This window comes from Rhinolophus hipposideros (assembly GCF_964194185.1).
Source record: "Rhinolophus hipposideros genome assembly, chromosome: 1".
Classification (NCBI taxonomy): Eukaryota; Metazoa; Chordata; class Mammalia; order Chiroptera; family Rhinolophidae; genus Rhinolophus; species Rhinolophus hipposideros.
In genome coordinates, this window is record NC_138047.1 from 64,228,454 (window position 1) to 64,248,625 (window position 20,172).

Here is a 20,172-nt window from a genome sequence, read left to right on the forward strand (position 1 = left end):
ACTGCAGCAACTCGGTAAAAGAGGAAGAGAAAAAACCGCAGCCCCGTTGGTTTTAAGTCTCTTGTCTGCCTCCTCTTCCCATGACGCCCGACTCAGCGCTGACCAAGACGCGCGTGGTTCACTGTCCCCGCTGCCTGTCACCCCTTCTGGCCTACAGAAATAGGACAACAACCTTCTCTCCATCCCCTTCCATTCTCCTTCATCCCCCCTCATTTCCGAGTCTTCCCCCCCACTTTCTCCTCCCCCCTCCGTCCCCCCCGCCCCCCCCCCCCCCGCTATGCCCGCGCCGCGCTCGAACGCCCCCCGCGCAGACTCGAAAGCACAAGGCCGGCGTTAGGACGCCGGCCTGGTCTTTGCTTTGCGGCGCCGCCGTAAAGCGTCGTCACGCACCAGGAACGCCCAGGGGGCGGGGCACTGATGCCGGCGGCTGGGGCTGCGAGCGTTGGCGCCCCTGGGTGATCTGTGGCTTCCGTCGCACTGAGGGAAAAGCTGGACTGTTATTTTAGGAGGACGCCCGGTCTCTGTGTTTTTAGGCGATAGACCTAGCCCCTCCCTCTCGGGCTCGGGCGGGCGGCCGGGTCCTAGTGCCCCCTACATACCCGGGGACGGCGCTGCGGGGCAGGCGGAAGCTGCGGGCTCCAGCGAAGAGCGGCCTCCCTGCATGGAGCCGCCCGCGGGACGCTGATGGCCAGACGCATCCTGGGAAAGACTTTAGCCACGGTGTCGCTCTCTGTGGCCTTGGCCTCTGTGACTGTCACGTGCTCGGTCGGTCGCAGCATCCCGGAGTGCAGGTATACCCCTTCCTAGCGCCGGCGTCTTCCGAGACCGAGGGTTGCGGTGGGGACCAGCTTCTGGTCCCGCGGATTCTGTAGGCTTTGCTTGCGTTCCGGGTTTTTATAGCCACATACGTACACATTTTCAAAAAGGTTCAAGATGTTTTATCTGCCCTTTGAGGAAAACTAGTGATAGTGATCTTTCTTGATCTCTGATGTTGAAATTTGCAATCCTCCCTATGTCACCAACATCATTGTCCACCGAGTTGTTTGGGTGTGGATGTGTCCCTTGTTTTTTTTTCCTTCCGGTTAATACTTAAAACAGGGTTCAAGTTCATACATGCACACGGTTTAAAAATGTGCACAGTATAAGTGGTGTAAAATGAAAAGTGTAAGTCATCATTCCTCCTCTCAGCCTCTACTTTTGATGTGTTTATTATCTACCTCTTTTTCTCGATTTGTCAACTCTGGATAAATTTAGGGATTTATGGTATCTCACACTGCCTCTTATTTTTATTCTCCTATTCTTTGGTTGTTATTCTCCAAGTTCATTGTTAAGGAAATACGGTAGTTACTGAATTCCTCATTCAGAATTCAGTCCTGTGCTGTTAGTCATCTTTTCTGTGGAACTGTAAATTTTGACAAGAACCTTTTCATTCCCTAAATGCTCTAAGAGCAGGCTTAAAAAAATTATAGATCCAGTTTCATTTTTTTATTAGTTTCAGGTGTACGAAACAACTTAGTGATGAGACATTTATATGCCTCACAAAGTGATAACCCCAGTAAGTCTATTACCTGACACTGTACATAGTTATTACAATAGTATTGACTACATTCTCTGTTGTGCTTTATATCGCTGTAGCTCTTTAAAATTATAGTTGACTTTCATTATTATTTTATATTAGTTGCCGGTGTACAGCACAGTGTTTAGACATTTATGTAATTTATGAAATGATCCCCCTCGATACGTCTAGTATCCATCCGACACTATACATAGTTTTTACAATATTATTGACTATATTCCCCATACAGTGCTTTACATCACTGTGACTCTTTTGTAACTACCAATTTGTACTTCTTAATCCCTTCATCCTTCTCACCGAGCCCCCTCTGATCTAGTAACCATCAGTTTGTTCTCTGTGTCTGTGAGTCTGTTTCTGTTTCGTTTGTTCTTTTATTCTGTTCTTTATATTCCACATGTAAGTGAGATCATATGGTATTTTCTTTCTCAATATGACTTATTTCACTTAGCATAATACCATCTAGGTCCATCAATATTGTCACAAATGGTAAGATTTCATTTTTTTTTTCATAGCAGAGTGATAATCCATTGTATATATGTACCAGTTTCTTTATCCAGTCGTCTGTTGAAGGGCATTTCAGTTGTTTCTATATATTGGCTATTGTAAATAACACTGCAGTGAACTAGGGGTGCATATATCTTTTTGAATTAGTGTTTTGAATTTCTTTGGATAAATATCCAGGTCTGGGATTACTGGGTCATGAGGTAGTTTTATTTTTAATTTTTTGAGGAACTTCCATACTGTTTTCCATAGTGGCTGCATCAATTTGCAATCCCAGCAGTGCACAAGAGTTCTCTTTTCTCCACATCCTCGCCAGCACTTGCTTGTTGATTTATTGATAATGGCCATTCTGACAGGTGTGAGATGATATTTCATTGTGTTTTTTTATTTGCATTTTTCTAATGATTAGTGACCATTGAGCATCTTTTCATATGTCTATTGGCCATGTGTATGTCCTCTTTAGAGAAACATTTATTCAGGTACTTTGTCCATTTGTTAATTGGATTGTTTGTTTGTTGTTGAGTTGGAAGAGTTTTTTTTTAAATAAATTTTGGGTATTAACCCCTTATCAGATGTATCATTGGTGAATATCTTCTCCCCATTCAGTGGGGTGTCTTTTCATTCTGTTGATGGTTTCCTTTGCTGTGCAAAACTTTTTAGTTGTTGTAGTCCCATTTGCTTTTTTTCTTTTGCTTCCCTTGTCTGAGGGGATATATCAGTAAAAATATTATTAAGGGTAATGTCTGAGAGTTTGCTGCCTATGTTTTCTTTTAGGAGTTTTGTAGTTTTGGGTCTTACATTTAAGTCTTGAATCTATTTTGAGTTTATTCTTGTACATGGTGTAAGAAGGTGGTTCAGTTTCATATTTTTGTATTTACCTGTCCAGTTTTCCCAGCACTATTTATCAAATAGATTGCCTTTACCCCAGTGTGTATTCTTGCTTCCTTTGTCATAGATTAAATGACTGTGTAGACATGGGTTTATTTCTGGGTCTCTATTCTGTTCCATTGATCTATGTGTCTGTTTTTATGCCAGTACCATGCTGTTTTGATTACTGTAGCCTTGTAGTATACTTTGGTATCAGATAGCGTGATACCTCTGGCTTCGTTCTTCTTTCTCAGGATTGCTGTGGCTGTTTGGGGTCTTTTGTGGTTCCATATAAATTTTAGGATTACTTGTTCTAGTTCTGTGAAAAATGCCATTTGTATTTTGATAGGAATTACATTAAATCAATAGATTACTTTGGGTATGGACATTTAAACTATATTAATTCTTCCTATCCATGAGTATGGTATATGCTTCCATTTATTTGTATCTTCCTTAATTTCTCTTTTCAATGTCTTATAATTTCCTGAGTACAGGTCTTTTACTTCCTTGGTTAAATTTTTTCCTAGGTATTTTTTTTTTTTTTATACATGCCAAGCTGTATATTACATCCCCATGACTTATTTATTTTATAACTGGAAGGTTGTACCTTATGTCTACCTTACTCATTTTGTACCTGTGGCAACCGCCAATCTGTTCTCTGTACGTATGTGTTTTTTTTTCTTTTTAGATCCACATCTAAGTGACATCATATGGTATTTGTTTTTCTCTGTCTGACTTATTTCAGTTAGCATAATGCCTTCAAATTCTATCCATGTTGTTGCCAATTACAAGACTAAAGTTTACACTCTGTATATTACAGCCTGACTTTAAGTAATGTTATATTACTTGAGGTACAATGTAAGAACCGTATAACAGTATATTTCTATTTTCCAGTTATTCTTCTTTTTGCTAGTTTTGCCATACATTTTACTCATATATATTAGATTGTAGATTGTTCTTAGAAATGCTTCATGTAGACTTAAACAGTCTTCTTTTACATTTGTTTTTATTGTTGAATTTTCAATACAAGCTACCCTTCCCCAACTTTTGTGCTAGTAAAAGTAAACTTCTGTCCATTTTTCTCAACTAAAGTAAATCAGTGTAGGTTCCAATTAATAAGATTTAGCAATATTTTCTGAATTTTCATATTTGAAAATAATCTTTCACAGATATTGGACCTTTATATTAATATGCATCAAATTTGAATTTTCTGATTTTTAAGTCTTTGAAATTGAAAAGTATGTTTTGGGGTCTTTGCATTATGTTCTTTAATTTTTGTTGTTGTTATTATTTATGTAAAATATTTTCCTTTTTTTTTTCCTCCCAGAAACTCATTTTCATCCTGTGGGTTTCATCTTAACTCCAACATCATGTCTGGTTCTAATGGTGCCAAAGAGAAGTCCCACAAAAAGGCTCGGACATCTCCTTACCCAGGTTCAAAAGTTCAGCGCAGCCAGGTTCCTAATGAGAAAGTAGGCTGGCTTGTTGAGTGGCAAGACTATAATCCTGTGGAATACACTGCAGTCTCTGTCTTGGCTGGACCGAGGTGGGCAGATCCTCAGCTCAGGTGAGCAAATTCGCTGGCATCAGCTGGGCGTAAGACCTTTAGAGAAGGTAATGGTTGTATTTATAAATTTTTGACAGCTGAAAAAAATCATTTTTGTCTAGTGCTAGACTTTGTTAAAACTCAGTTTCCCTATTTACTTGAATTCTTGCCAAAGTTAGACAGTCCATGTTTGTTTTATTCTTTTGGGGGTTTTATGATGATCATTCCAAATAGGTAAATCTATTTTGCTATGGAGTTTTTTGTTTTGTGAAATGACAGCTGGTGGTATTTTGTTTTCATTTGTTTTGTCTGGTTAGCAATAGAACATCTATTGTGGTTATTTACATACACAGCTAGACTTGTATTTGAAGTAGTGAAAATATTTCTCAGAAATGTTTTTCCAGATTACTAAAAACAGGATGATAAAATTAGACCAGTGTGAAAAAATAGTAAAGGGATAGATAAAGGAGAGAAAGAAAAAGAGGAAAACAAAAAACTCAGGCAAAAATATGATTTGATGAAATTCATTGAAATGCTACATTGATTTGCATTTTATGTTATGTTCCTTTTAATAAATACAATGATAGAGTTTTTTTTTATGTACTAACTATGAGCTAGGCACTGTACTAAATGTTTTAAGAGCATTATTTTATTATAATTATTCTGGAAGGCAAATAGGATTGTTATTTCTACTTTAGAGAAAAACAAAACACACACAAAAAGTTGAAGCACAGAAAGTTTGCCCTTTGCATATTGTTACAGAGCTATTAGATGGTATAGCTTGGACTTGAGCTCTGACTCCAGAATTTGTGTTCTTAACTGCTGTGGTAAACTGCTTAATCAAGGACAGTTTTATAAGTTTAATTTACTGGGTTTATTGTAAATAGTCCTCTTCAGGCATTATTTAATTAGTTAACTAAAAAATTTTGCTAGTTTTTAGTTAACAATCCTATCTTTAGTTGGATAGATCTAGTATTAGTTCCTTAAATTGTTAAACTTTACCATGGGCTTATTGCTGTCACTTGACCTACAGTTTCCTTATTTTATCCAAAGATGTTTTTGTAACTTTGTGATAGTACTTGGATTATTAATTAATCATGAAGCTGACCTATGGAGAAATTATAAGCTTTAAGTAAGTTTCATTTCCTCCTTTTAGAGGAGATACGCGTTTATACATACATTATACATACCCATTATGCACAAATAAAATTAATGACATTGGCAGGGGTGCTGTATAGTATAAACAGAGGAAGATTGAATACTTTTTTGTAGTTTTTATTCAGTTTTTTAAAAGTTGAATTTACATAACCACCTAAATCAAGCTTTATTACTAATATTAAGCTTTAATTATAATTAGATTTATGCTTTTAAAATTTCAACAGTGAATTTCTAGAGTCCCAAGAGTGTTCTAAGTCTGGTTTTACAATTTCATGATTTTTACCATTATTTTTATTTGTGTGTTAGGGGGGAGATTGGTTAGAAGTCTTGAGAGACTATGTGGATCATTCAAATTGGAAATTGTTCCCCAAAGAGAGCACAGATGTTTCTATGCTCACTTACTGGAATTAAAGCAAGAAAAAAACTGAAACTTGTGTCAGAATTGCCCATGAACTGTCCAGTGCTATACAACTCTTTAGTCACTGACAGTGCTGTTATGTCAGTGATTTCTTTATCTATACTGGTTTTAAAATATTTTTGGGCGGCCGGATGGCTAAGTTGGTTAGAGCGTGAGCTCTTAACAAGAAGGTTGCCTGTTCAATTCCCACATGGGAAGGTGGGCTGCGCCCCCTGCAACTAAGATTGAAAATGGCAACTGAACTTGGGGCTGAGCTGTGCCCTCCACAACTAGATTGAAGGACAACGACTTGGAGCTGATGTGCCCTGGAGAGGCATACTCTTCCCCAGTATTCCCCAATAAAATAAAAATAAAAATAAATAGTTTATAAAAAATTTCTTTTTGAGGTATGATATAAATACAATAAAAGTACACATTTATTTAGTGTGCAGGTATAGCTCAGTAAAAATTTCATCTTTATATAACTGTAAATACTTCTCAGATTAAGATCTGGGACATTTCCAGCATATTATATCTATTTTAATCTACATTATATTTATTATGAAGTTTGTGGGGTGAATTTACTATTTTGTGGGTTTACTTTGATAAAAATACAAATCAGTGTACATCTGAAGAAATTAAAATTACTTTGTGGCAATAGAAACATCAAGACATCAGAAGGAATCTTATTTTTGAACCACACAGGAACCAATAATTGCCATATTTTGCCCACAAACCATCCCTTCTTGCTAATAGTAATACAGACTTTTTTTGTAGCATGTGGGAGGAAGTCCAGTTGTTCTGCCATTAGTCCTTCCCAGAGGGGTTATGATATACATTCTTGTAAACTGTTTTGGTTAAGCTGTTGGTGGCATTCGATCATTATTTCTTATTTTATATTGGTATTCTCATTACAGTGAAAGTAACTTTTCTCCCAAGTTTAATGAAAAAGATGGGCAAGTTGAGAGAAAGAGCCAGAATGGCCTATATGAGATTGAAAATGGAAGACCTAGGTAGGTACTGGGAATGGAACTTCTTACAATAATGGGTCTTCAAAAGGTAGGAAATATAATTAACATTTATTGAGTGCTTGTGTATGCCAGACATTGTGTACAATAATTTATATATGTGATCTAATTAAATCATCACACTAACTGTGGGTGGATTTTTCTAATTTTATTTACAGATAAGGAGAGAGAATAAGCAATTTACATATAGTAAGTGGCAGAGGCAGGATTTGAATGTTTTTTTGTAACTCAACCTTCAAAGTAGAAATAATTAATTGAATAAGTTAACAGACGAAGGGTTGAAAGTTGTATGTTTAGTAGTTATTTATTAAATAGTAAAAGGAAGAATTTATCTAGCACGTAACAGTAAAAATAAAAATAGCCCAATCATTTAACATCAAGAACCTTTCTGTACTTTTAAAAATGATTTTTCTGCACAACTCCAAAAGTTTCCATTTTCCTTAAGGAGACATTATAAAAGTTTGGAAGAAATGTAAAAATTAGCATGACCCAAATAAAACAAAGGAAGGATCACAGATGATTCTCACCTTGTAAAAATGTTGTAATTTGTATTCTTAGTTCCTCTGGGACTAGGAAATTGACAGTGCTGCTCTCACTGCAACCTGGTCCTTTAGTTTTGCAAAACCCTTTCTTTGGTCGGAACTTATTTGCCTTTCGATGTTATTGAATCTTTCAAAGTCAAATACTCCTTGCATTTGATTTATTCCTTAGGTTCTTTTCTGGGTAAAATATATTAAAAGATATGTACATATATAAAATGATAGGCAGCAAGGGCAAGATATTATGTTATTTTAGTCCAGCCTCTTGGACTAATAGAAACCAACTCTAGCTTGCCTAAGCAAAAAGTGAGCTGTACTCTAGCACTATAGAATCTCAAGGAGCCCAAAGCAGAAATTCAGCTAACTTTAGGAAAGGGTGAAATTGGAAATCCACCCGGATTGTCTCTCTACCTCATGTCTGCTTTTCTTTATACCTATGTTGCTTTCATTTCTCTTTCTCTACAAACACCTTTCTCTGCTTCTCAGGCTACGTGATAGTCTATATGTCTTTTCTAAAACTTCCAGTTTACAAGTTATAGGCTTGGTCATCTCTAAAACTAACATTCTCTCTCTTAATATTGGCTTTGATCATTTGTGTTCAGGGGTGGTTACGTGGAATAAAACATAGTTACTGGCCACCCTGCCCCTCTTCCTGTGAATTTAAAAAATAGAATTTTTGTCATCTGGCCAGATGTCATATCGTGCCTTTTTGTTTTTATCTGCAAGTCTTGCTGAAATATTTTTGAGTCTAGTACAAAACGATATAAAAATTCATTTAGCTTTAATAACAATCACTGGGAAGAACAATAAAAAGAGAGGGTAGAAAGAGAAATTATGGCAAGTTATTTACTTTTACACACTGGGAGGACAAAAATATAATATTAAATAGGTAAGATCTCAGATTAGGGCATTTTACTGGTACATAATGATGAAATTTGAACATTTAAGGAATATCGATTGAAAGAAAATTACTCAGACATGAGTGTTGCTATGTTTATCTGCGAGACTTTTTAACATTTGATAATGGCATTAAGTTAAATAGGAAGTTGACATTTGTATAAATTTTTTTCTTTAAAATTTGAATACTTGAAGTCCTGAAATATTAAATAATATATATTACTGATAATAAATATTAAGAAGCCACTGAGGAAAAATGGACTTTAAAATGTAACAAAAAAATATTTTAATGGGAAAGGTTATAGGACAGTGGAGTAGAAAAAGAGGATGATGAGGAAGTGAAGCATGGGTGTCCTGAATAAATCATCACTGTTGTAGCGATAGATGATTAGGTACACAGCATTTCATCCTCCAAGATTTAAGAGGATGAAATAAGGTTCTAGTGTGAATTTAGGAGTATAGGTGAAAACTGAAAGAAATTCTTTTATTGTAGAACAACTTCGGAAATAAGATCCTCCTCCTGGATCAAGTCCAAAGCTTAAGCCATGCACAAAAGTTAAATAACAGTGAAAGGAAATATGTGCTTTTAGTGCTAGATATGTGATAGTCCTACTGCATTTGTGTGCAGATGCGGTTTTCCTCTTAGTGCTCTTATTACATTTTATTGGGCCATATCAAGTTGGGTTAAAAGAGATGAACCCATTTAGTTAATTTTGTTTTTCCCCCCAGAAATCCTGTAGGGCGGACAGGACTGGTTGGCCGAGGGCTTTTGGGGCGATGGGGCCCAAATCATGCTGCAGATCCCATCATAACCAGGTAAGAACTGAAAAAACATTTTAGTAGTAAAGAGCTAAGTGATTGAAAAAATACAGACTGCAACCATGTGTTTACATATACATGTACATACGAGGTGATATCAAACAATATGGTGAATGTTTAAATAAAAAAAATTTATTACAATAAAAGACATATTGCCATTAATCCCCCTCAAAATACTCCCCCTTGTTTCAAACACACTTATCCCATCATTCTTGCCACTTTATGAAGCAGTTCTGGGAGTCCTCTTTCGTGAGTATCTTTAGTTGCACTGCTGTGACTGCCCTGATATCCTCAATCGATTCAAAATCTTTACCTTTCACGGTCATTTTGACTTTGGGGAAGAGCCAGAAGTTGCATGGTGTCTTATCCGGTGAATAAGGTGGAGGAGGACACACTGCAATGTTTTTATTTGACAGAAATTGCCATACCAGAAGCGCTGTGTGACATGGAGTATTGTCATGATAGAGGATGATTTACAGCACACTTTAAAACACACCTTTTCTCAACTGTAGCTCACACCCGACTGACTGCACCGAACAAGTAGAAACTTGTCACACACTGTTACTAAGGTTCGATGAGCTGCTTCCCGTATTGAAGAGCCCTGCCTTTCCATTGGATGGCACTCGGCAGCAGCATTCACTGTAGTTTGTGATCAAAATGGAAAGACTGTGTGTCACTGTACTTACCAAACTGTCACTCTGGCTTGTAATTTATTCACTTACATGTCTAACTACATTGCTAGACAATGAGCTCTTTCAGGGGAGGAATTATGGGTTAGATATGGTCGTTGGCCACTATATAAAGAAATTTGGCAACTCAAAGTTTATTTCATTGAGACTCCTGCAGAGCAGTGATTAGACAATAGGCTTTCTTTTTCAGTTTAGTATTGGAAGTTCAAAATCTTTATCTTTGTGTAAGAGAGTATTAGAACAATTCTTAAAATTGGGAGGGGGAGGGTAAATACGGTTGGAGTTCGGAAGAGATTTATCAGCATCTCTGGGAAGAAAGTGCATTCTGAAATTATCATTGCCTTGATACTTTTTTAAAAAACATATGCATTTCAATTCAAAAATAATAAAATTAAAGGATAGAGTGAGATTTTTTTTGTTTAAATCAAAGAAGGACATAAAGATTGAGAAGTACTGCTTTTTTTCCTTTTTTTCCTTTTTTTTTTTTTTTGGTAAGGAGGGCTCAGCCACAGTGGTCCATGTGGGGACTGAACCAGCAACCTCAGTATTAGCAGTAGTACCACGCTCTAGCCAAGTGAGCTAACAGGCCACCCCCGAGAAGTATTACTTTTGAGACCAGTTGAACCTGTATTATATAACCTGCTTTTCTGATAACAGAGTGATCTGTTAAAAGCAAATACTACGATCTTTTACACTACCTGTAATTCTTAAAAAGGATCCTTGGACGTTATTTTTAATTTTTTTTTTTTAACGTTTATGACCCTTCCTTTAAATTCTGTTCTGCTTTTAAATTTCTTTTTTTTGATAGCATTTTAAAACTGTGAAAACTGTTTATATCCTGAATTTTCATTATGAAGAATACAATATCTTTTACAGAAAGGCCTGGTTTGTAACGGTGCTTACATGTAGAATATTTCTAATATAAAACATTTTTTTGGTAAAAGTAGCTGATTTGAGGTACATTTACATGTACTCTTTATAACTTTGTTTCAAGCTTGAGCTAGAACCTTTGTCTTAGTTCTAAATCAGTTATGCTCTTACATTACTATTTATAGGTGGAAAAAGGATAGAAGTGGAAATAAAATCACCCACCCCATTTCTGGGAAAAACATCTTACAGTTTGTTGCAATCAAAAGGAAAGACTGTGGAGAATGGGCACTCCCAGGGGTGAGCATTATAATTAGATCAAATTAATGTTTTAAGTTCTTTTTAGTTGCTTTATTTATTGCAAGGTTATTGTGTGTGGATCTTTTCTACTTCATTTATCCTCCATTCTTCCCCACTTCAATTAGTAATTCTTTTGTAATTCATCACTGCAATGAAGTGTCATTGCCAATACCAAGTATAGGATAATACAACAAGACTTTTAGAATCTGAGTCTAAATCTAAAACCCTTGGGAAAGAACATGGATTTTGAAGTTAGACTTAGGCTTATGTCCTGACCTTTCCACTTTGAGCTGAGTGATGTAGATTTCTGATCCTCATTTTTACAATAAAGATAATCATATATGCTTCATAAGATTGCTAGATACAGCATGCAGAGCAGCTGGTGTAAAGTAGGTACTCATTATTGTGGGGTCCCATCTCAGAACTAAATACTTACTCCAAACCCCAGGTAAGATTTTTAGCATTTTTTTGTTTTCTGATAACTTTAGATATAATAAAATAGATAACTTTTGTTACTTACTCTTCCTTATAGTTTTAAAAATTTCCATAATATCATCAGAAAGAGTGTACTTTTGTTGAGTTCATGTTAGTGGTATATTTGAAGTGGCTTTTAAAAATGTGTATGTATGTGGCATATTTAATATGATATTGTGAAATGGAGATACTTTGATGAGCAGATGACATACCATTATCTGCAAGAATCATTTTTTTCTTTGTGGGATAAAAATGGAATGGAAAGGAATATCTCAGTTCATTGTGATAAAAGCCCAGGCTAATTATTACCCGCCAAATAGTGAAACTTCACTCATGCTGAGTGCAAAGTGCAATGATGATTACATCATAGGATTTTATATTTTTATTGTCATTTGAAATTTCTGATCAGTCGGGACTGTTGTCACTGATACAATTTTTAGAGTCAGTCACCTAATCAATATATACCGAGTATTTGCCTTTTTTGTCAGCTAATAATTTTAGACATTAAGGATACAACAGCAACATAAACAAACATCCCTGTCCTCTTGGTGCTTACATTCCAGCGGGCGAGACAGGTGACATAAGATGTATTATTGTATGCTAGAAGGATATAAGTATTAAAAAACTAAAGCAAGAAAGGGGACTAGGAAGTGTTTGAGAGTTGGCAGTTTTAGATGGGATGTGAGTTTCCCTGAGAAGGTAACATTTGAGTAAAGAACTGAAGGAAGTGAATGAGTGAATGATATGACTATCTGGGGAAAAGCATCTTGGACAGAAGTAATAGCAGGTGCAAAGTTCCTAAGGTGGAAGTATGTCTGGTACACCCCAGGAGCATTGAGGAGGTCAGCGGGCTGGAATGGAGCAAACAATGGGGAAAGTATCAACTTGCTGTATTCTTTCTTGCCTCCAGGCCTTCCTTCCTTAGCTTGCTTTTGTAAAATACTAGGAAAGCAGTCTGATTGGCTTAGTGTACCATAGGCTAACCTTGGACCAATTTCTGAAGTCAAATATGTAAAATACCCCGACAGGCTGCTTCTACTACCTTGTTCCCCCCAAAATAAGACCAAGCTGGACAATCAGCTGTAATGTGTCTTTTGGGGTCTTATAGTAAAATAAGACCGGGTCTTATATAGTATAAAATATAATATAATATATAATAACAGGTAAAATATAATATAATAAATATAATACAATATAATATAATACTGGGTATAATATAATATAATATAATATAATATAATATAATATAATACTGGGTGTTATACTGATTTTTGCTCCAGAAGACATATTAGAGATGATTGTTCAGCTAGGTCTTATTTGCAGGGAAACACGGTAGAAACAAATGGTTTAGAGAAGAACGTATGACAGAAGAATGGGGATCGTGATTGTGGGCAGATAGAACAATAATGCCTACTGCATCACTCAGTAAATGTTTGTTGAATGAATTAAAGCCCATTATTATTATTATTTTAACAAAAATGTGACTCTTAGGGGATGGTGGATCCAGGAGAGAAGATTAGTGCTACACTGAAAAGAGAATTTGGTGAGGAAGCTCTCAACTCCTTACAGAAATCCAGTGCTGAAAAGAGAAAATTAGAGGAACAGCTGCACAAACTCTTCAGCCAGGAACATTTAGTGGTAAGAAATGGTAGTTCCTAGGATGATTTAGTTTTGTGGATTAGTGAAAATTACTTAAAGTTCACCTGGAAATTTGGTAGATCATTCTGTGAATAAAGTGAAATGCTTGTATATTTGTAGTACATATACATAAAAACAATAAATTGTAGTAGATCCTCACCGTAAGATTTTATGTAAAGTTTTATAGCCCAACTTTACGTTGATTATTACATATTTTCCTCTTAGTTTTTCTTTTAGAGTAGGTGTGAACTAATGTGACACTGAGCTCACCCATCCAACAGAAAACCTTTTTACAATTTTGCATGAAATCAGCTCTTTTGAAAGGACATTTCCGTTGAAATTATGTTATTCAGAGTTTCTGGTTGATAAACTTGTCTATTTTGTCCAAATAAATCTTCGTAAAGATTTTAAAGATCATCTGATAAGGTATATGTGCACGAATAAATAAGGAAAAGGACAGATTTTCTTTTCTTTTTGTTGGCTTTTGTTTGGATTGCTTTGTTTTCTTTCTAGAATTCAGATTTCTTAATTATTTATGTTGTCTAGTTTTTTTGGGTCACATTTGTGTTAAATGGCTAGATCCAGATCTTTCCATATATTAATGGCTTAAATATTAGTCTTTACTAACTTTATTTATAGATATCCTTTTTTAACTAGAAGAATCTTTGTATGTCTGAAATTATAATCACATAAATTAATACAACAGAAGAATACCTAAATTACATAGACTTCTAAAAAATCATATGGCTAGATATGACTTACCAGATTCTGAAATTAGAGTCTGCTTTCTTTTAAAAATAGATATATAGGGGATATGTTGATGATCCTCGAAACACTGATAATGCTTGGATGGAGACAGAAGCTGTGAACTACCATGATGAAACAGGTAATTTTACTTATGTTTATTAAACTAACTGGTTAGAGTATCAAATTAAGTCAAGCAGTCTACCAAGGCACAGTTAGATCTGGACTATTTTAGCTTCTTAAGCCAATCAGCTACTGATTATAGGATTATATTATATGAAACCAAAATTGTTGTTACTAAAAGAATACATGGAAGAAAGCTTTAAGTATTACCAGTAACTAATTTACTTTATTGGTAGCATATAAAATTAAGATTGAATTTATGGACTAAAATTATGTACCTTAACTTTGTCAGATTGTATACTATGAGTCCACTTGTGTAAGACAAAAACATAAGCAACTGGAAGTCTGGATAGGAAGTATGGCCAGGATAAAATAAATTGGATTTATATCTATCTTACTCTTTGAAATAATTTTACAACAAACGTGTATTATTAAAACACAAGACAATACCAAAAAAATTGCAGATACTGAAAATATTTTTACATGATTGCATTTTCTGGTCCATGGATTTAAAAATTATTTTTTTGGGGAAATAAAACCTTATTACAAAAAGAGAGGGTAAATCTGCTTAAAAATTTATTAGGACCTTTAATTTATACATTGAATGGCTTCTCTTAAAACATTTTTTATTAGTAAATTGGATGACATTTTGAATATTTTGTTTTCATCAGCAGCAGAATGAAGTGAGGGCACCATTATGTGAGAGACCTGAATGTCCTACTCATCGTTCTTTTCTGAGCTGTGTGCCCTTGTGCAAGTCACTTGTTCTCTTGGACTCAGTTTTTTCACTTAATAAGATTGGCTGGAACTAGATCTGTCACTTTCACTTTCTGTGCTTTTGTTTGTTGAACTTGGGGAAACTGCTAGCACCATTTCCATTGCTGCTATACAACTACCCTGACTGAAGAATTAGAAGAGTTCATTCTGGTAATGAGAACTTAGAAGACATATTTCAGATGGAAAAATATTCATATACACATGTAACTTAGAAGCAGATTTATACTACTTAACTACTGATACATTTGTTAACTATTTATTTTTGGAGTTAAAAACAATGATCCTCTAGAGGTTGATTATATAGTTTATGAGTTGTTCAATTAACTGTTTTCACTCTTCCATTCTCTTTTTAAACTTAAAATATTTCTGATCTGATAATTCCAAAATCTGCTGTATCTGAGTCTGATTCTGAAGCTTGATTTGTCTCTCAGACTGTGTTTTTGCCTTTCTAGTGTTTTTTGAAAGCTGGACATGCTGTATCTAGTAAAAGGAACTGAGGCAGATAGGCCGTTAGTGTTGAGTTTTATGTTTAAGTCAGGCTGTGCTTATTTATTATTTGCTGTAGTTCTAAGTGTCAGAAGCTAAAATTTCCTCCAGTGTCCTCACTTTTGTCTCCTCTGTTGTGTTTGTGTTTCCCTAGAGACTTCTTAAGTATGGTCTGAGGCACGTAGTTCTTTCAGTTGTATTCCCCTGTTGTTATACAGGAGCCCTGCTGATGTGATGATAAGGGGTGGGGGAGGGGAATCAGTCAAATCCTATGATTAGATCTCAGTCTTTTAATAAGCCTGTACCCCTGGGCTGTGACTTTCACAACTGCTTGTCAGCGTTTCCCCTTCCACCCTCACACTGCTTAGGAGAGACAGGAAGTCTAGAGTTGGGTTTTTCTTCCCTCAAGTTAGGCCTTAATAAAATAGTTTTCCTTGAGGGCAGAATGCTTTGGGGTTATTTCAAAATGGTTGCTTTCCGCCTCTCCCTGCTGGAAGCAAGTGGGGATTTTTCTTCAGTATTCAACCTGAGAACCTGGTTGCATTTTGGAGGTAAAACTCAAGAAAATGTGATGCCCCCTGTTCCCCCAACACCACCAAGACTGGGCCTCTAGTAGATTTTCTCTCAAATTAGTCTATAGATTAGTTTTCAGAAATTAGTTAATTACCTTTTAAATGTGCCCACCCCTTGCTGGCTCCAGTGGTGGGCTTCTGTTCCTAGTAAGTCGTGATTCTCTGTATTTGCCTGTCTCTCCAGTTTTCAAGATGGCAGTGTACCCTCTGACTTCAGTTCTCTGACGGATCCAAGAAGAATTCTTGATTTTGTTTGTTCAACCTTTTTCTTGTGATATGGTAGTGATAACTTCCAAGCTCTTTACGTGTCAGACTGGACTCTTTAAACATTTTAGAATTTTGTTTTGTGTCATTTATGGGGATGACCAGAATGGAAGGGGGGGGAAAAAAACTTTTCCAGACATTTTTAGTTCTGATACAGAGCATGCTTTAGAGGATGTTGCTATTTAGATAACCAGATATATTAACTTTTAGATTCAGGTTTATTTTTAATTCTGGTCTCCATTGATGGTTAGATGGAGTTGCAAAAAGGACACACAAAGAGCTGCCAATTTAGAATTGAAATTTGCAAACTTTTGTGCTAAAATATAATCGATTGGTTCTTTTTCTAAAGAAATAGTTTTATTGTTTTATTATTACAAAGGTAACTATTATAAAGACAAAGGTAAACCGTGTTTATAAGTTATTTAAAAAATAAAGAGGAAAAATTTTAAAAACAACAGTTATTTCATTTCCCAAAGATAAACAATGTTGACATTTTTTCTTCCAGACTTTGTATAGCTGTTTTTAAAATAAAAATGGGCTCATAATGTACATTCTGTTTTTATACTTGAATTTTCACTTAAAAAAAATATATGGCCCTCTCTCCATGTCAGTATATATAGATCTGCTTCATTTTTAATGACTGTATAGGAGTCCATTGTATAGCTGTCCTATCATTTATTTAATCTGTGCCCATTTGATGGAAGTTTGGTTATGTCTATTGTTTTCTTTTTGGTTATAAATGTTGCCTTGAATACTTGAACAAGCTTGTTTTATTATGTCCTTAGGATAAATTCTTTGAAGTAGAATTGCTGGAGTGTTGATTGCATCCCCGATTGCATCTTGTACAGAGTCTGGTGCATAAGAGGCACTCCGATATTTGTTAAATGAATGCTTATCACAGAGCATTTGCTTTTTAAAAGCATGTGATTAATGTTGCCAAATTGTCGTACAGAAACATGCCATTTATGTTCCGAATTGTGATTGTGGGCATTTATTTTTAATTTTTTGATATTTATAATTAATAAATAAGTATATATATTAACATAATCATAAGTATTTTCTTTTATGGTATCTGATTTGGTTACACGCTTAGAAAAGCCCACTTAACCCTAAGACTATAAAACGAGTTACGAGTAATTGTTGTGTTTCTTTTTTTTTTAACATTTAAATCTCTAATCCCTCTAGAATTTATTTTGCTATAAGGTTTCATGCTTATTTAATATGAACTCTTTTTTTTTGTAGGATAATATTCCTACTTTTTAAAGAGAAAAGCTTTCTTATTGGTGCCTCTACTTAAAATTTAGGAACTTGATTAAAATTTGGAATATTCTAGTTTTTAATTCACTTGACTACTTAAATACAATGATGATTTTATTTATTTTTAGTAGGAATACTTGACGATACAGAGTTATGCTAAAAAAGAAATGAATAAATGAATCACTTTTCTTTGGTGATGAAGATTTTTTTCTTTGGTAACCAGGTGAGATAATGGATAGCCTTACCTTAGAAGCTGGAGATGATGCTGGAAAAGTGAAGTGGGTAGACATCACCGATAAACTCAAGCTTTATGCCAGCCACTCTCAGTTCATTAAACTTGTGGCAAAGAAACGAGATGCGCATTGGAGTGAGGACCCTGAAACTGACTGCCATGGGTTGTAGCTCACATCTCCATGTAAGACAAAGGCCGGCAAATGAGCGTGTTGAAAAGAAAACAGTATCTTGGAACTCATACTAGAAAGGACTCAGGGTAGGTGACTTGGAAATTATTTTATTCACTTTCAAAAGGATTTTCATTTAGAAGGTTTTACATCAGAATAAAATTACTAAATGCAGTGAAGTGCAACACAGAATTTTCTGCTTTCCACTTAAAAGAATATAAACAGTCATATTTTGTATGTATTCTATGTAAGCATGCCTTAAACCAAATTCAAACAACTTTGATGCTCTTTGAAGAATCATAGTCTGAATAAAGATAAATTTCTGATCAGCTGTAACTTCAGCTTTCCATCTGGTTCTTGTTTATCAGTTGTTTTTTGTTCTCCTTGATCTTCTGTGGTCTGAAGGACATTTTTGCCAATCAAGCTCCTTCAGGAGGAGCACCACAATTGTCTAATTTGATTTATTTTTTAATTATTTGTTTCACATTTTGCTTTGTATGATCTTGATGAAGCTGATTTCAAAAATGGAAACCTTACGTATTCTTGTCTTTAGAGACTTCAGTTTTATGAGGAAATGTCAGTACTCTTTTAGTCAATAAAGATCCAGATCAATAAATAAGAGCTTATGTTCTCATTTTCAAAAATTCTGAATTAAAAAATGTGTCCAGGAAATTTAAATTGATATATTGACTTTGTTGTAAGTGTGTATGTCATCAATGAATTAAAATAGATAGTTAGAAAGGAATTGAGATCAGAGACATAGGGAGGTCTTTGGGAGTTAAAGTGTTTTTTGTTAGGAAGGAAATGGTAAGGACTCAAATAGCTTTTTGAGACTCACTGTTAAGATTATAATTCCCAGAGGAAAGGAAAGAGCTGGTGTTCTAGGTGTTCTTAGAAGCCTGGAAGAGGGAGGTAGATAACACTGCCTTGTCTCATTGGACACGTTTATTACATTCTGGCTAAGATACCCATTGGGAAAGTCCCATGACATTAACTCTTGTCAACCTGAAGTAGGGACTGTCATAATTTCATCTCTGTTCCAGTTGGGCTACAGATAGGACATTTGAAGAAAAGTCGGTTTCGGGGTAGAGACATGTTTGTCTTTTCTTTAGACATTTGAAAAAGGTATTAGGCTTACTCTGTAGCTAGAGGACAGAACTGGGACTAAGGTAAATCAAAAGGGTTGTTCTCCCCCCCAACTTAATGTCAGAACTATTAGGTTGGTGCAAAAGTAATTGCAGTTTAAAAGCTTAAAAATAATGGCAAAAACCGCAATTATTTTTGCACCAACCTAATACTTTGATGGTAAACCTGAGCTGAACTGACAGAGCTTTTTTCCCCTTAGTGTGACTATCAATTTTGCTGAGAAACAGTAGAATGTTTGATTTCAGGATGCTGCCTCAAACCCCTCTGGAAGAGTTAGTTACAAGGTTTATGTACGGTACTAATTTTCTAAACTCCATAAAATACTGGGCCCTGGTTAAGTAATAAGGGACTTGTGCTGACAAAGATGACACGTTCATTAAGTGAGGCGTAGGATGGCCTCCAAGCACGAGAGAGTCTGACTGTACTTTTACTGTTTGGCAGGAAGAAATTGCTTCTTTCTGGCACTGAATAGAATTCTCTAAAATTGAATGGCTTACAAGAGCTCTTGAAAAAGTTTGAGCAATTCCTGAAGAATGACATTTACTTATGTTTAATAGTTTTGATACTTTTAAACTGACAGTAAAGATATTAGGTTATATTAAAATTTTATTTAAAGAATGATTAAAGCACATGATCTATAGATAATAAATTCTTTGTGGCGCGTTGGAGTTTTCCCTGGAACATTTACAAAGTGTGCAAAATGATAAAACTGCTTCTATTAATTATAGACAGGATAGAAGGAGATAATCTGATGACTGTCAGTAATCAGCACCATCTATAACAGAGAAAAATCAGATTAAAATTTTGGTTTAAGACATTTCTAGAGGAATGTCTGCTCCTATATCAGTAGCTAATACTGCCTGTGTGTTTGCTTTTCTCATATTTTGGATATAAGGAATATTTTTCTTTTTTAGAGACATTTAATAAAATAAATAGTAATAATAGATACCATTTATTGAATCTAATTATATCACTTAATCTTCAATCTATCCTGTGAAGTTAGGTAGTATTATTCCCATTTCACAGATGAAAATGATACTTAGAAAGGTTGCCCCAAAGTTTATTTTGCAAGGGACAGAGCTGGGATTTGAATCCTGGTGGGCCTG

General features: G+C 35.3%; 1 protein-coding gene across 1 annotated transcript; it reads left to right on the forward strand.

The window, feature by feature from the left end:
* Positions 1–309: 309 nt before the first annotated feature.
* Positions 310–18,261, forward strand: NUDT9 (nudix hydrolase 9). The gene is made up of 8 exons (XM_081052362.1): positions 310–791; positions 4,272–4,511; positions 6,963–7,058; positions 9,239–9,325; positions 11,073–11,184; positions 13,150–13,296; positions 14,098–14,182; positions 17,743–18,261. The coding sequence occupies exons 1-8, from the start codon at positions 685–687 to the stop codon at positions 17,919–17,921; spliced, it is 1,053 nt and encodes a 350-aa protein (XP_080908488.1). The 5' UTR covers positions 310–684; the 3' UTR covers positions 17,922–18,261.
* The last annotated feature ends 1,911 nt before the right edge of the window (positions 18,262–20,172 follow it).

What these genes read in the sequence shown, in the direction of transcription:
- NUDT9 (XM_081052362.1), top strand. Translation starts at nt 685, where the DNA reads ATGGCCAGACGCATCCTGGGAAAGACTTTAGCCACGGTGTCGCTCTCT. An exon ending in GCAGATCCCATCATAACCAG is followed by an intron (nt 9,326 to 11,072) that starts GTAAGAACTGAA and finishes TACTATTTATAG; the next exon opens with GTGGAAAAAGGATAGAAGTG. An exon ending in GAACTACCATGATGAAACAG is followed by an intron (nt 14,183 to 17,742) that starts GTAATTTTACTT and finishes TTTGGTAACCAG; the next exon opens with GTGAGATAATGGATAGCCTT.